The following is a 16,818-nucleotide window of genomic DNA, read 5'->3' on the forward strand; positions in this document are numbered from 1 at the left end:
ACACAGACCCCAGACAGAGGCAGAGGAAGCTGTCTGCAACTGCATCCCTGTAGACTCTAATAACAAGGCGTGTGTGTGTATGGCCGTCTTGCACTTCCATCTCTGCTCTTTCTTTCAGTTCTCTCAGGAAATACTGTGTCGTGGCAGGCTTTACACTTTTGAGGTCCTCTCCATGCTTTGCAGCCGTGCCGGGAAATGGACCAGTGATAAAGACAGACCTGGTGAAAAATATTTCAAAAGAAAAAACTGCCATTAATGTATTTAGAAAATACTGAGTGTTTGCTTGAGCTGTCTCTAAGAACCAGCTGGGGTGGGGGTTCCCAGTCTTAGGGCTATTCAGTTGGTTCTGGTTTGGCAAGCGAGTTCACTCAACCACTGAATAGTATTTGATTGTATTTAGTGTGTTTGATATTCCATTAGAGATACCACTTCATGTATCCAGCTGAGCTCATGTAAATGAAAGCCATCAGTGTGATCCATTCTGATTGTAGATCTTACACTTTTATATCAGTGTGGGGGAAAAAAATGTGTTTGTTTGTAATATAAAGTTGTATATAAAATAAACATTTACAGATGATTCAAAGCATTATTTTACTGAACATTGTCTCAAATATTGACACAGCTTGTGGAATAATGCCTTGAAACAATCTGGCATTGGTCATACGATTCAATTTACCATTTTATATTCGGTTTTTGCTGTTATCAGTAAAAAAAGAAAAAAAGAAAAGGAAATAATCTACTGTATATTCTGTTTTGTAAGGTGAAGTACAGTAAGTACGTTAGGAGAAAATATGTATATACAGCAGCTGTACTTTACTGTATTTTTTTGTGCTTTTATTTGATAACGGCTTACTATCGTGGTGATATAAGCACATTCTTTTCTTATCTTCAAGGGATTAATGATAAACCTTTGAGTACAGATTTTCACAGGGGAAGGTGCTAATCTGATGAGAATAAAAAATCACAGGGAAAGAAACTAAGGCACTCCTGTCTTATTGTATCAAAAAACATGAACTAATTTTCTGAGACACCTTCACCAGAAATTGAAGCAGCCACCTGAAAGATACTTTATTATTTTGATTTTGGATAGTAGAGAGCCTTTGTTTTATTCATTTGTTTCCCTATTTTATTGTTCCACTCCACAATAAGCATTTTTCAAATGTTTTCCTTATTGTTACTGTTTAGTTACTACCAAAAACAAACTGTACATAGACCAATAAACCAAATCAGGGTCAAACTGTCGTGCTTTAGTAGTGATTTCTTTAAAGGAAAATCCAAATATTCACCCCAGGAGAAATGTAAGACCACTCTCCATCAAAAGAATACAGATCAGTAAATGTATAGGATTTATGCCAAATGATTATAGTGGAGGAATAATATCAGTGGAGTTTGTTTTCCATTGAAGACCTTTGATTGTAGTGCTTCATTCAGATTTCTGGGACTGACCTTCTCCGATTCCTGAATGCCTCATCACTTTAGCCACATAAGACTGAATCACTGTCATCTTATGATAAATGAGCCACTTCAGTCTCGGAGTCTCTACATTGTTCGGCAGAGAAATAAACCAGTCAGCATCGCACTAATGGCAGCACTCTTAGATCAAAATGTTAAAAAGCCGTCACTCTCGTACCTCCTGACCAAAGAAAGCCATTTTTTTTATCTCAACAGTTACCCGGCTGATTCAATCATTGAGCAGAATGAACCGTTGTTTTCTCGTTGTGTTTCTGTGAATCATATGAATCAATTACTTTTTCCCCCTAATTCTTCTGCTCTGCAAAGGGTTGATCATATGCAGCTAAGAACCTGCATGGAAAAAATGAGACTCATCATCTGTAGGCTTATTACAGTTTCTGTTTGCATATATTTCAAAAGCACTGTATTACAATGATCCTGGACACAGACATCTCTCTGTTTCAAGTTTATAAAACCACCAGTTAGGATAGTTACATACACTGAGATATGATGTCCCTCATACATTACCCAGTTACAGTCTGATATAGATGATTATTCTGGTGTGATTTAATTTTGTGAAAAGAGGAAACAGGGCTGTTTACCTAGCTGGGGAAATTATTTTTTAATAGTAATATCTGATGTTGCAATACAACATCTACACCCACCATTGTAATTTTCACCTAATGTCATTTTTCTTCAATCTGTGCTCATTAACCCACAATTCACTATCCCACATCACATAACCTCTGCTTCACGTAGATGGATGGAAAAAAGATTTCAGTCTAACAGGTTAAATGAGTGAGGATGATGCCATGGAGGCGAACGTGTATGGTAACTGATCCCGTTGTTTTATAGAAGAATATTAACATGACCCTCATAGAAATGGCCTTGGGGCATGGGTAATCTAATTTAGCTTGAGTAATGTTGCCTGTCATTAGCAAATGAATACAGTCGGGTCCCTCTGAAGGCTATGCAATCTATTCTGCTATGGGTAAAATTAGCCACCAATTAAGGTTGTTTTTCATCCTGGAATAAAAATTCTAACAGGGAAGCTGGCAGCCATAATTGAAGTTAATCACTGCTCAGTTTAGACGTGTCAGTCCTGATTTCAGTAGAAGTGATTTTGTATGTTTTTGTCATTGCTCGAACAGATACTGAAAGCTTGCCAGCAATATTCCTGGTAGGCTTAATGTTGATGACAATCCAGCAAGTGGCACTCACAAGTGAGTCAAAGATGCCTCCTTGCCAGATGCTGTCATTTCTTTTCAGTGTTTCTCATCTCTCATCAGCTGACATGAGGTGATGCCTCCAGTAACACACACTTGATTACTGATGACGTGTTACCACGGTCATCCACACTCCTGGCTGTTGCTTGGAGACTCTGCAACTGCAAGGTGTTTTGTCTCTCCGCAGTTGCCAGGGCACCATGAGAAAATGAAGCAGGTCAGAGGGTCACCCCGTAAGACAGGCTGCACCAAATACACTATTATTACACACTTAGAGACAAGCGGTCGCTCTCACAGCCTCTGCAAGGAACTCGTCCTCTGGGAGAAAAAGCAGTTTCACTGCAAATATATCCAGGTGGAACGTGATAATGAACACAACTGTCTCTCATCTCCTCTCAACCCCCACTGTGGGGTTTCTTTTCTTCAAAACTAGTGAGTGAGATGATTTATCTTTAATGATCAATTTCCTGGTTCAGTTAGCTTGTGATGGTGTTTACTGAAAGCACTTTGGTTCTTTTATGCTACATTAATTTCCTAAAAAGTGTGAGACATCAGACTCACACAGCTGTGGTTTTTCTGTCTAACTCCTTTTCTTACAAACATAGACATCAAAGTAATTTTTGTAATAATTGGCCTACACAATATACAGACTCTCTCTTTGATTTACACTCACACACACACACATACACACACACACATTCACACAAATGGGTTCAAGCGTCGTATCATTCTCGTGACAGACTTTCCCTTTACCTCTACTGCTTGCTTTAAGTGCTTGCCATTTAATGTGTTAAAAACCCAGAGCTATGTGAGTGTTGTCAGGGCTGAAAATGGGCCAGAGTCCTGTCTAAAGTGGGGCACAGTGGTTTATAAAAAGCATGTCCATTTACTCAAGTATTTCATGGGGGAAAGGTTGATTGTGCCTCTGAGATGTATCAGGTTTTTACAGTTGTTCCCTCCTCAAACTGTGTGACATGTCTTTTCTTTTACCTACAACTATAAAAAGAGAAAAAAATTAAAAGTTTTGCAATGTCAGTTCATAGACGGAAAAGACATAGCAACCATCAAAGTGCAGCATGCAATATGCCACAGGAACTTGTTGGATTTCACGAGTAAGCACGACTTAATACATTTTCAAGGACATACAGAAGGCCAATTCATTAAACACAACAATGAACGGAAATGGAGAACATTCTCTACTGTGCTGCATGTACTACCATATTTGAACTGCATAAACAGAATAAAGGAAACATTTTGAAGGTCCTTTGTTGAAGCCCTTTTTATATCTTTCTGAATTCGGATCAGCTGCTGCCATCAGGTGGGACCCGTGTCTCAAACCTTGACTGCTGATTGGCTGAGTAAGTAGATCAGCTCATTCAGACGACAACTAATATAGGAAATCTCCTCCCCAGGAGTCCCCCGACACACAGCACCAGAGACAACTGAACTGGAAACAGATCGGACTTAATAAGAATATGAGAGAGATTTGACAGAGAATGTTCTAGATATGTGATTGATAAGATCAGTATTTGGCATGCAATGAAATATTAAACAGCAGTGTCATCTTGATGAAAGTTTTCATTGGATTGTCTTTTTTGCATAGTTAGAAGTGTACAACTGGAACGCTCACAATCAACAAAGTGTGTCTAAACTTGAATGTCTGAAAGTGTCTGATCTTGACCCGACTTGTCAACATCAGAATGGTCAGGTAATCGGTGCGATAAGTGTAAACATTTCCCGGGTAACATCTTCATCATGTAGCTGAATGGCCTCAGCTCACCAACAGCAACTAGGGAGGGAGAGGAAGAGAGGAGAGAGGTAGAAACTAGGGCACTGTTATCTGGACCCTTTTTTTTCGCCAAGCACCAGGCACAAGGCAGAGAAAGAGCAAGAAAGAGTCGTGGATGGGAGAAGCGAGGACATCAGAAGTGTCGTGAAGCTGTGAACAAGACAGGGGAACCTCTGGAGTCAACATCCAACGCAGAGGAGCTGAAAACAAGCAGGACAAAAGCAACCTTGGCTGTCTTTACGATCTCACACACACGTCATCTATACAAAGCCACATACGCACTAACATTACACTTACTCGTATCACACGTGCGCGCACACACACACACACACACACATACACACACACACATGCAAACAGTCACATGCACTCACAGACTAACAAACACTTTTCTTTCCAACTTTCAACTTTGCACATCAAGCAGTGACATGTTTGAGGAGCAGGCGACCAAAGTCAAGATCACGTCTGTGGTGATTTTGGTAGGTATGTCGTCAATGCTGGCAGCCGTGGTGACTGACCACTGGGCTGTGCTAAGCCCCCGGGTGGAGAAATTCAACGCTACCTGTGAGGCGGCCCACTTTGGCCTCTGGAGGCTCTGCAAGAAGAGCATCTTCATCGTGGAGGAGGACCCCCAGGGCAAAGGCTGCGGCCCCATCAGCTTACCTGGAGGTATGGAGCTTCTTTATATGGTTAAAAAAAAAAAAACAGTTTGATGATGTAGTTTTTTGTGTAGAGTCTTACTTGTGCTTAGGGTTAAAGTTCATGTCAAGGTCCTCTTGAGCCTTAATGTAGTCAGATTTGGATGTAACATGTACAGGTAAAACTTTTCTATTTGTAATCAAAGTGAATTTGTTGTATGGTTGCTGCAGCTGACAGCTCCATTAGCTGTTCTGTCTTGATCAGGAGTTTTGGCCACATTTAGAAAGACAGTGAAAAAATTGGTGAATTAAAGGTCAACAAGAAAAAACAACAGCAAAAAATGACTTCAGCTGGATATTGTGGATGTATCTTTCATGGTGTATCTGCTATCTTTCAGCTGCTTTCCTGTATCACAGAATCACATTAAGGCATGACTTTGATGTATGTGGGTTTCATCTCTACAGAACTGATGTTTTTTGCCTTCACCTCACATTTTTCATTAATTCTTGCATATTCACCCGAAAAAAACAAAGCCAATTAAAGCTGCAAGCAGCGATGAACGGGCTCGCCCCCCCATGCATGTCGGGCTGTAGCGCAGTTGGAGGGCGCGCAGGTAGACGTCTTCATTCGCAGGCTTTTATTTGACATCGCATTGATGTGCTGAAATATCACTGCCTGTGTCCACTATGTGGCGCTAGAGAGCACCCACCAATTATATGTCATGTTGTAGTAGAAGACATCCTGTAAATTTCATATGAATCGGATAATGTTTGTCATATGAGGCTGACTTCCTGTGTCCAGTAGGTGGCGCTGTGTATATGACACAGTATTGATGCATAGACGTGTTCAGGGCGGGACCCTCTACATGCGTGATCAATTTGGTGTAGATCGGACGATGTCTGTTGGAGTTATAAGGATTTCCTGCTTTTTGGCGAAGGATGGAATGGCGAAGGAAATTGTCGGCACCGCCACGCCCAAACTGAATCCCTAATCAGAACGTTTTTTTGAACTTTTCATCTCCAATGTCTCAAGATGATTCTGAGTGAATTTGAAGTCGGTCGGATGAAATCACTACGACAAGTTCGTTCGGCAAAATCTCACATATTTTTCAAAATGGCCGACTTCCTGTTGGAGTGACGTCATGGGTCCAAGAGACTTTTTTAGTGCGTCTTTACACGATACATGTGTTTACCAAATTTTGTTTGTCTACGTCAATCTGAGTCGAGGGGCTCGTTTTTTAAAATTTTCTAGGGGGCGCTATTGATCCAAGTTTTGGTGAGTTTTGGGGCACGTTTAGGCTGTCAAAAAGGCGTTTGTTTTATAGGAACTACAATAATAATCAGGACAGATACAATAGGGCCTCGCACTGGTCAGTGCTCAAGCCCTAATTATCAAGTTTTCCATAAATCTTAGAAAATGAGACCCTCAAGTATTGCTGCTTTGATCATTGACAAATGACAAATCATTTTAAGGACTGTCTTGGTAGAAGTAAAAGAAGGGAAAGGTAGGCTTGGAGGGTCAGTATGCGAGAGCAACATTTTTCTTCAAGGTCTGCTCTCTTGATCTCCACCTGTGTGTTTGTCCCTTCCTCTTTTTTTACTCCTCTCCCCCAAAAGGCACATGCCAGTAAATACAATATGATGGCATACGCACTACACACACACGGTTGTACATTTGGACTGATGCGTAACAGTTCAATGCGCAGCCTTCAACTGAACCGTCATTATCTTCCACAGAGGAAGTCTCTGTACAGACTGCCAATTAAGCACACTCCAACAGCTGAAGTCAAGTGCGTAATGGAAGAGCATCGCTACTATACTTCACAGTTACACATTTACCTCACAACTGTGGCATCTCTCATTTTTTTGTAACTCTGTTGTAGCTTCTCTCACAGCACATCAGGAATTACATCATTTCTCAATATTCTGTCTGATTCTCTATACTAAAATGTAACTTCATAAGGGTTCAGTTTAACTTCTACACCCCTTCATTCCCCCTTTATTCTTACTCACAGTGTCACAGTAGATCTGAAGCTGGCTTTGATCTCATACTGCATGCAAGTCTGTCTACAGAGCATTTTTTTTGAGATTGCACTTAATTCCTCAAGTAATTCCTGATGTCAATGTCATGTTGTATAAACCCACCAATTTGTGGCCAAACTCTTGCTTAACTGTAAAAAAAAGAAAAACTAAAAAGTGAGAGAGGTTTTAAAAAAAAAGTTCTTTCCCTTCCTTGCATAATGTTACATACAGTAAGTGATTCCAAAAAAAGGAAGTCAAACGCCTTCTGTCTTTTATTTAAAAGTCTGCTTCTCCAAAATAGCCTTGTAGCTTTAATTACAAGCACCCTTTGAACAGAGCCAGCCCTGGGGTAAACAGTGTCTCGCTGGCCTCTGGCTGTGTGTGCGTGCTTTGCAGCTTAACAGAGAGATTTCTCTCTGGCTCTATCATTGACTTAGCCTCCGGCTCCAGCACCTCAGGATCAGTACAGACCTTAATGAAGTGTGGCTTCCCGCTCCAGCTCATGAATTAGAGTACACCTGGGAGACTCAGGAGGGATGAAGGGAAAAGGAGGAAGAAAGCAGAAGTCTGTGTGAGTGGATAGAGCCAAGGATGCCTCAGTTGATGGGGTAATGGGGAGCTCTTTTACAGTGTCCAGTGAAGGGGGGGTGATACTGTATTGTTTTATACATTGTTTAGAAACCAGGAAAAGGGGGTCAGTAGATGCAGCTATAGACAAGATGTTCCCCTTTTATAAAAATATGACAACCACAGGGATATCCAAGGCCCCCAAACACATGGCACAAACAGAAATTTCTATCTTTTGAGACCAGTTGTTTTCCATCCCACAAGTCAATCACCTGTGGAATGCATGATGAGCATATTGTAGCTGACAGACTCTATATCTCAATGATCCATTTACAACCTGCACAAACTGGCAGACGCAGTAAAACAGTGTCAGGTACCAGTGCAGAAACCCAGCTGCTTCTCTGATGCTCAGTACGGCCAGGCATTAAAAGAGAGAAGCCATCTGACAGACTAAACTTGTCAGCGGCTTCGTCTTTCTTTCTTGCCAGCAGTGCGCCAATGGTAGTTCGGCTCATTAAAACAGGGCCCCACCCACTCCATATTGGCAACCAATTGTCAGAGTGCGTGGCAAAAAAAAAATCTGCTGTTTTTCTTAGAGAGCCCTCTGCTACGATCCCACAAAGTTATTTTTTCCCACACTTTTATGAGGGTTATGAGGGAAAATGAGTCATTCTCTCATATTATTTTAAAAAGTGTGCTACTCTGCTGTTGGCTCCCACGTCAGTTTTGGTTATACAAGCCCATCTCTCCCCATTTATGGCCTCACTGTTGTCAGAAATGGATCTAAAGGCTGATGAGTGTGGTGGTGTGTCCCTGTTCAGTAGATTGCAACTTCTCCCTGTTGTTTTTCACACCACATCATTTTGAGATGACATTGGGTGAGATGCTGATGGATGATTTCTTTTCTCCCTTCTCGGAGTGACTTTTACGGACCATCCTCACCAGGCAGGGCTGAGGCTAGTGGGAAAAAGTTAAAAACAGAGTTTGTTTTTTGCCTACTCCAGTGACCAAAAAGGTGTCTAAAGGTTTCCTCTTTTACAAACAGTTGCTTTCTGTAATAGCTCCTCACAAGTCAATCTGCTCATGAGTTTGACAACCAAAAGGAATATATTTCTGTGTGACTTTGGCAGTTTGCTTTTTCCTTGATAGAGTGCTTTCAAGGAATGGCAGCTAGACTGAAGGCTTGGCTAGATTGTAAATTTTATGGGTGTACAATAGTTTTGCACTTAGCAAATCAGCCAGCCACAGACAACAACGTTAACACCTCTGTCTGCACCATGGAGTCATTTTGATAGTCTCCACAGATTTGATACAATATTCAACCTGCAATAGTTGATTCATTTGACAGTCCTGAACAAATATTTAGATCTTTTTTATCTCAATTAGCAACAAGTCACCTGTGCAAAATTGTACAACGACTCAACATCCTGCTCTGATAGTTAATAGAATGCCTGTGAGGTTCTGGGGAGCCAAGAGAGCCCTAGTACAGTTTTAGATTTGTCTACATAAGTAAGAATCCACTGAGTTCACAGCCTAATGAAGTGGGTATTGGCTAACAATACCACATCAGCGTAACTTTATCTAGGTCTCAATTTAATGCGTGTTGTGGATCGAGTGTTGAGCACATCAGTAAAGCAATCATGTAAAAAAAAAAAAAAGCCCAAGTTGATCCAGGGTGCACCATAACAGATTACATCCTTGATGAACAGTGTATACCCAAGCAAGCAGCGGTGATTGGACTTAATAACAAGCATTTGCATTTTCCCAAACACAGGGGGAGTTAGTCGTCAGCAGGCACATACATAAACACTTTTTCATATGGGCACAATTATGCTGCTTTTGTGAAGAGGTTGCATAACAATGGCAGCAAAGCAGTGCACCCAAATGACTTCTGAAATTAGCTTCCCACAAATGACGCATGATGATAGCTTGAGTGCTGTAAAAATCAAACAGACCCTTTATGGATTGTATCATGCTCCCCGGCAGGGAAATAAAGAGAATAAATAGTGCATTTGTGTGCATAGTGTGCATGTATGTGTTACCACATATATGTGTGCAGAAAAGCAAGGGAAAGTTTGTTTATTATCAGCTGTGTTTCAGACTTTGAGTGTTTTTCCAGCTTTACAGTGGAAAGAGATTACCCCCTGAGCACTTACACCTCAAATAAAATGTCTTCCTCATCCTCTGCTTCTTTCAGTGACAAAATACCTGGCTGGTGCCCCCAATTTATGCCCTTAAAAGCACCAATATTCACCTTGAGCCACCATTTTTCTCTCTGGAATGTCTGGTTTTTTTGCTTCAAGTGCACAGTCAAAAATGTGGAGGTGTGGTGCTGATTTTGCATTTGGAAAACAAGGTCCAAAATTTGAATGAATCATTACCCGTTATGCAAATTTGAAATATATAAAAAAGATATACATATTCAGAGATAACTGCTGCCTCCATTTGCAGAATGCAATGAGGTTGTGGTGATTATGATGATCACACACACACACACACACACACACACAATCATGCATCTACAGTACCACGATGGTCATGAGAACTCTCCTTTACTGTTGTGTCCTAGTTATAAGAGACCCTGGTGGCCATTCAAATACCACCCATCTTTTTCACATTGACCTAGAATTAGTAATTCTGTGTGGCTAGAAAAAGGACAGACCGCCTTCATGTATCCTTTAGAAATGTGAAGGATAGATAAAGAGTGAGTGGATGGAGGAACAAGAAAAGAGAAACCGGCTGTAAAAAGAAAGAAAGAAAAAGTTGAGACTAAAGAGAGGGACAGGAAAACTTTAAAAATGCATTCAAAAGTGCACCGACAGGTGGAGAGGGGAGGATGGAGAGGAGTCACAGTGCCAAAGGGGCTCCATATTAAAGAGAGGAGGTGTCAGCAGAGTTTAATGGAAAGAGGCAAAACTCAAATGATGGGCAATGTCTCGTTCTAATGACTTTCCCACCTAGAACTAAAGGTCCCTATTAGCGAGACTGCAAGGTCAATGTTATGCACCAAGATGTTCTCCTCCACACTGAATTTTCCTCATTTGGATTTGCAATACAAGCTGGGATCTATGGTTGCAGTGAAAACTACAAAAAGTAACAAAGTGGATAAATCATGTGGATGAATCACAGCTATGCACTTACTCTTCCTGTCTTCTGTCGTAGTCCAAAGATAAAGTACTGAGGAAAGAAGAGATTTCTTATCCTGTCGTGACTTTTTATTCAAGAAAAATGCTACATTTAGAACTGCTGCTGTCTACCTTGTATAAAGGCACTGAGCATCTCAGTAGCAAACTAAACAGGTTACAAAAAATACATGTTCTTTTTTCTATAGTAGGCAAGGCAAGGTTTATTACAATGAATAAACAAAAACAATGCTGAATCTTTATTTCCTTGTCTTCAACATGGATCATCATCTGATGAGAATACTGACTTTTTGGATATGTAGCTTTCTCCTCAGTCTTTCCACATTATATCATGTTTGTAGTCCTCATGTGCATATTTAAGATCCCTTTCACTGGCTTCTCTCTTTAAAAAAAAATCGAATCAGCTGAGAAAAGTATTTTCAACCAACTCACAAAGATGTAGTGATCTGCTAGCATCAGGCATCTTGCCTGGGTCCAGACCTTTGAATTCGCCCACTCCACTGAGTTGAGTTGACAGGAAATTAGGCATCATTTAATCCTTACATACTATTCATATTCTGAGCCTTCACAGTAAATAGCAGGTCATTTTTGACCCAGTTCAAGTATTTCTTTATAATTCCCTATATAAGTCCCTATAGCTAACTTTGAACCACAAATGTATTTTGCATCCATATACTGTCATTATATCAGTCATTAATAAATTGGTTATTTATCCTTCAGTAATGTCTCAGAAAGCAGAGAGAGTGTTTTCTTTAGGTTTGGCATATTTTTTTATAGCGAAAATACTTTAACTATCACATTGTATTATGATTTCATGTTATATAAAACAGGAGAGCATAACAGCCTAAATGATTTCTATGAATTTGATTGAAAGTAAAGAAAAGTAGGTCTACTTATTACCATTAAAGCCACTCAAATCATAATAACAAATCAAATAATTTAATAAAATTTCAGATCCGAGAAGGGCTAAACCGACCAAATCCACAGTTGTCGGCTTAAAATTTGGAGACCCACTTATTAAAAAAATTTGAGCTAATTTTGAGTGCTAAATCTGCCATCTGTTATAACTGCAAACTGAAAGACAGTGACAGTAACTATCAATAACTAGAGCTAAGAAAATCAGTCAATGAGAAAATCTGTTTTTTTTCACTGCTCTCTACATTATCCTTCTTATGTATATGGGATCACACGGATAACTAAAGGCTCATTCACTTGAAGCCTTTGTTTATATAAGAGGTCTTGCTGTCTTACCTTTGTGTGGTGGGCAGAAAATAGTCTTCACAGAGACTGAGGTAAATCTTACAGCTACAACCAAACACACATTAGCGTAGATAAGGTGAGCCCCAGAGGTAAAGCGACCTAATGAGAAAAGACTAATGAAAATAATATATTTGCAGATCTAAGCTGCACTGTGACCCCTCCTCCAATTCTCCCTACCACCAGCCTGTGCGAAAACACACACACACACACACACACACACACACACACACACACACACACACACACACACACACACACACACACACACACACACACACACGCACACGAACGCACACACAAAACACATTAGCACACCTATGCATGCACACTGCTGTGTATATGCCTTTACATGCGTAAATAGATAGGACTAGCCAAGACCTGCAGCAGCCTGTTGCTAGGTTACCTCTAGTGATTCTTTCTCATCCTGTGTAACAAACCGCTCCTCTGTTGCCAAGTACACACACATATGTACACACACACACACACACACACACACACATGCGCAGACACCAACACACAAATATTGTCCATCTCTGTGGACAGAGAGAGCACCTGTCTGCTTTATGGGTTTAATCTCAGTGAGAAAGGATGGTGAGTGGTGGAAAGAGGGGACACTTGCTTGGCCTTTACATCCTCTCCAGCCCTTCCTCTCAGCCTAGCTACCCTCTGCAAATAGATAGATGGATGTGTGGGAAATGACTGCACCTAGGTAAAATCACTTTTCTGTAAGAGGCTATATTGAAGATTGCCGTCAAAGGAGTTTGGGCAAGCAAAGTGCAGCAATGTGTCATTCTTCTGTGGAAATGGGTGTGGACTGATTTCTGGGAAGCAAACACAGCCAACAAGAACAAAAGTGATGGATTGTTGTTTTTTAGGATGACAGAAAGTCACAGAACACTGTTATGTTTTGGAGGCAGCCAAAAGATAGCCAAAGAGAAACCGCAACAGTTGTGCATGCTGATTCTTTACCAATCCAGAAATGAGAAAGATTTGGATTTATGCAAAATACAACAAACACTAAATTTTTGGCCTAGTAAAGAATGCCTTTCAACTAAAGAAACTCAGGTTCTAGCTGCTGGGTTTGCTTGCATCCACCCAGATGAAATTACCAAGTGTGAAAAACACTAAATCTGCTCAATGTTGTGCTGTACTATAGAGACAATATTCACAATGCCCCGAAGAGGATATCAGAGTGACATGACATAGAAAGGCAGCATTCAATTTAAAGCACTGCAGTCTGATTTTTAAGAAGATAGTTTAAGAACATGATGGAATATGTCTTGTTTATTGAGAATAAATTGTCAAAATATTGGACATACATTTAAATTATGTGAGTTGATAAATGAGAAAATAAAACATTCTTAGAAAGAATTGTAACTGAAGGCATTAAATACATGTGAAACATTTATTTGCAAGGTTTACATACAGTAGTGTGCTTTAGTACTTTATAAGTGAAATACCAAACCAGAATTCAAGGTTTCAATGAAGCTGTACAATATTTTACTCAGTTTTTCTTAAAATGAAGTTGTTTTGCATTAATATACCATACGTATTGATAGGTTTTGTAATGGGATCCATTGACTTGCAGACACATGGAGTGCACAGATACAACCTGAACCACCTGCTCTCTACCCCTCAATCTGTGTTTTCATCTCTCTCATCCTCATGTCTCACTCTCCGTCCTACTCTGCAGCAGAAAACTGTTCCTACTTCAAACACTTTACATCTGGGGAAGAAGCTGAAGTTTTTGAAGTCAAGACCCAGAAAGGTGGGTATTTCCTAACTTATACCCAGAATACATATTACAACGGATCCTTTAAAAAAAAATCAGAGACCTAACTGTCTGTTTGTGATGAAGAAAAAAACAAAACACAGCCATTACCATTAACATAAAAGGAAAGAAGGTGAACAGTAAATCATGTCAAATGTCATACATGGATTCCCACCACACATCCATACAACACAAACCTAAATACAACATGTAAAGTGCACTTTATATCACATGTACATAACATATAAACACAATATCCGGTCTCCTACAAGTTAATTTTATTCATACACAACTAACTTGCAATAGCACATGTGTTTTGTAGCAACTGTTAATGCCATCTGGATTATGTTTTATTCAACATCACGAGAAAAGCTTTGTATGCAAATACTGTGACAGTGCACACTGTCCCTCCAGAGAGTAATCTGTCAACATCTGCTGATTGTCATCCCCCCATCTTTACTTTGTTAGCCAGATTGCTATTTTCAAAGTGAACCCATTTTCATGAAACAGCTACATTACATTATATCACATTATAGATACATTGTATAAGTACAAAAGGAATATATATTGCATATATTGTTTAAAATACAGAATGATCATGGCGTATTTTATAACAATGTAGAACTACATTGAAATAATGCAACAAAAAAACACACAGAAGGCAAAAATGAACAGAGCTGACGCTTAAACACACTTGCATATTTACACAAAGCAACAGTCCTCAGACACAGAAACAGCCTGACCTACACTGGAAAGACTGTAACATTATTTTACAATTGGTGTTATTCCACAGTCGGGGTGCTGAAATGGAATAGGATGCTCCAAGGATCATTTCTATCACAGTTGGAGTGTTATAGAGAGGGACAGACAAGATTATGTTTATCTGACAAACAGACAGGAGGGGAGGCAGGCAGCAAGAGAGAGAGAGATGTTCTAATGATCTTGTTATAAGCCTGCAGCATCTTATCTGTCATGCAAATGGCATTATTGCCAGTTTGGATAAATGACTGTTGTTTTTAAAAGTGAGGCTAATTTAAAGTCTAATTATCTATGTCAAAGCTTGCCTGAGTGCAATATTGAAACCATTGCTATGTAAACAAAGCTACATTCCTCTGTTTCCTACTCACCCTCTCAGTTTTTAATTGCTACCGCTTTGCTGTCTTTTATTCCCTTTCTCAATCACTCTTGTTCTTGTTGTCTCACGTCCATCCCCTGATTCTTTTCTCTTTTCTTTTGTGTCTTCCGTCTCTTAAGAGTACAATATTTCAGCAGCAGCCATCGCCATCTTCAGTCTGTTCTTCATGATCCTGGGCACACTCTGTCTCATTTTCTCCTTTGGGAAGGGGCGAGACTACCTGCTCCGGCCTGCTGGGATGTTCTTTGCCTTTGCAGGTCAGATTATGTAAATCCTAGATCAGCCTTTGTCTCTAACTCTTGTCTCTGTGTTAAACCAGTGTGTGTCACCATCATGCACACCTTTTCTTTTGATGATGATTTCCTTTGTAGTTATTTTACAGTTAACCAAGCCACTGACAACTCTTTTGGAGTTGGCATGTGCTGATAGAGTTGATGTAGCTTTGTGGTGACAGTTCAAAATATCCAAGTGTTAAATTAACTGTGATGTGTGTGAACTCCTATCTAGCACTGTATTAACCGCTACAGGCGCAAAGTTAAAACAAAGCAGACAATCTTGAAGTGAAAATGTGGAACTGTAACATTTGATTAAACAGTTATGACAACACAAATGCCACAAATGTAAGTGAAGCATCCGCTCCTTTCCAGCCCATTACAACCCATTCTTTCTGTTTCGGCACGCAGGCCTTTGCATCATAATTTCTGTCGAAGTAATGCGTCAGTCTGTCAAGCGCATGATTGACAGTGATGAGACCATCTGGATTGAATACTACTACTCCTGGTCCTTTACCTGCGCCTGCGCCTCCTTCACCCTGCTCATCCTCAGCGGAATTGCCCTGCTCCTCATCTCCATGCCCCACATGCCACGTAACCCCTGGGAGACCTGCATGGACGCTGAGCCTGACACCTTAGATTAGCCGCAGATGATGCATCTAAAAATGACAAAAACTACAAATGATTTTACATGTTTTAACCCTCAAACGACTAATCCTATGTACTTTACTGTTTGATGATTGCAAGCTATTTTCCAAAGCATTCAAATAGCCTGAAATAACACACTAGACATCCACTGGTTTCAGTTCAACTTGGAGAGACTTAAATGTGATAGATAATCAATCAACATACAGTTACATATGTATGAAATTTAAGATTAATCTGCCAAATAGCACTTTTTAAAAAAAGCAAGATTCCTCCAAACTCACATTATCACCTTTGTTTTTACAGTCGACAGTAGACAAGTTCTACAGTCTAAGTTTCAAGTCTCTTCAAAATGATTAACATACTAAAATACTTTAGCTTGTGACCAGTGGATGTCTATTAATATTGAATGAGTAAAACTAGATATGTGTGGTATGTTTTTAAAATAGCAAACTTTAAACAATTTGAGTGAATGTGGAAAAACATGCAAACGCACCTGAATCTCAAAGCCAGATAGTGCTTTGAGACACTAAACAAGATCTTGATCAGAGTATTTAACTTTGACACAAGGTATGAAAAAATAGGACTGAACTAGACTGTGTTAGAAACAAATTCCTACACCAAATATACACATACAACAGGTGACCCACAGCACTCTAACGCTAAAGTGAAGTAGTGAATCACTGAAATGGGCTACTGTCTCTGCAGTCGTTTCTCTACAGACTTTCTCTAATCAATCTGCCATTGATTGTCTAGAGAGGGACCACTTGCCTGATACTCCTTTGTTGACATCAGCCATTGATTTCAGGTCATTGTCAAGACATAAGCCCCTAAGCCCTGATCCATGATATTGTCCTTAATATCTGCTGAACCTCTGGGTCATGTTTTACATGTTATT

General features: G+C 39.9%; 1 protein-coding gene across 1 annotated transcript; it reads left to right on the plus strand.

Annotated features, from left to right (window-relative positions):
* The first annotated feature begins 4,895 nt into the window (after positions 1-4,895).
* On the plus strand, positions 4,896-15,919 carry LOC134000161 (voltage-dependent calcium channel gamma-1 subunit-like). Its single transcript, XM_062439496.1, has 4 exons — positions 4,896-5,136; positions 13,791-13,865; positions 15,123-15,260; positions 15,687-15,919. The coding sequence occupies exons 1-4, from the start codon at positions 4,896-4,898 to the stop codon at positions 15,917-15,919; spliced, it is 687 nt and encodes a 228-aa protein (XP_062295480.1).
* The last annotated feature ends 899 nt before the right edge of the window (positions 15,920-16,818 follow it).

Source organism: Scomber scombrus, chromosome 18, assembly GCF_963691925.1.
Source record: "Scomber scombrus chromosome 18, fScoSco1.1, whole genome shotgun sequence".
Classification (NCBI taxonomy): Eukaryota; Metazoa; Chordata; class Actinopteri; order Scombriformes; family Scombridae; genus Scomber; species Scomber scombrus.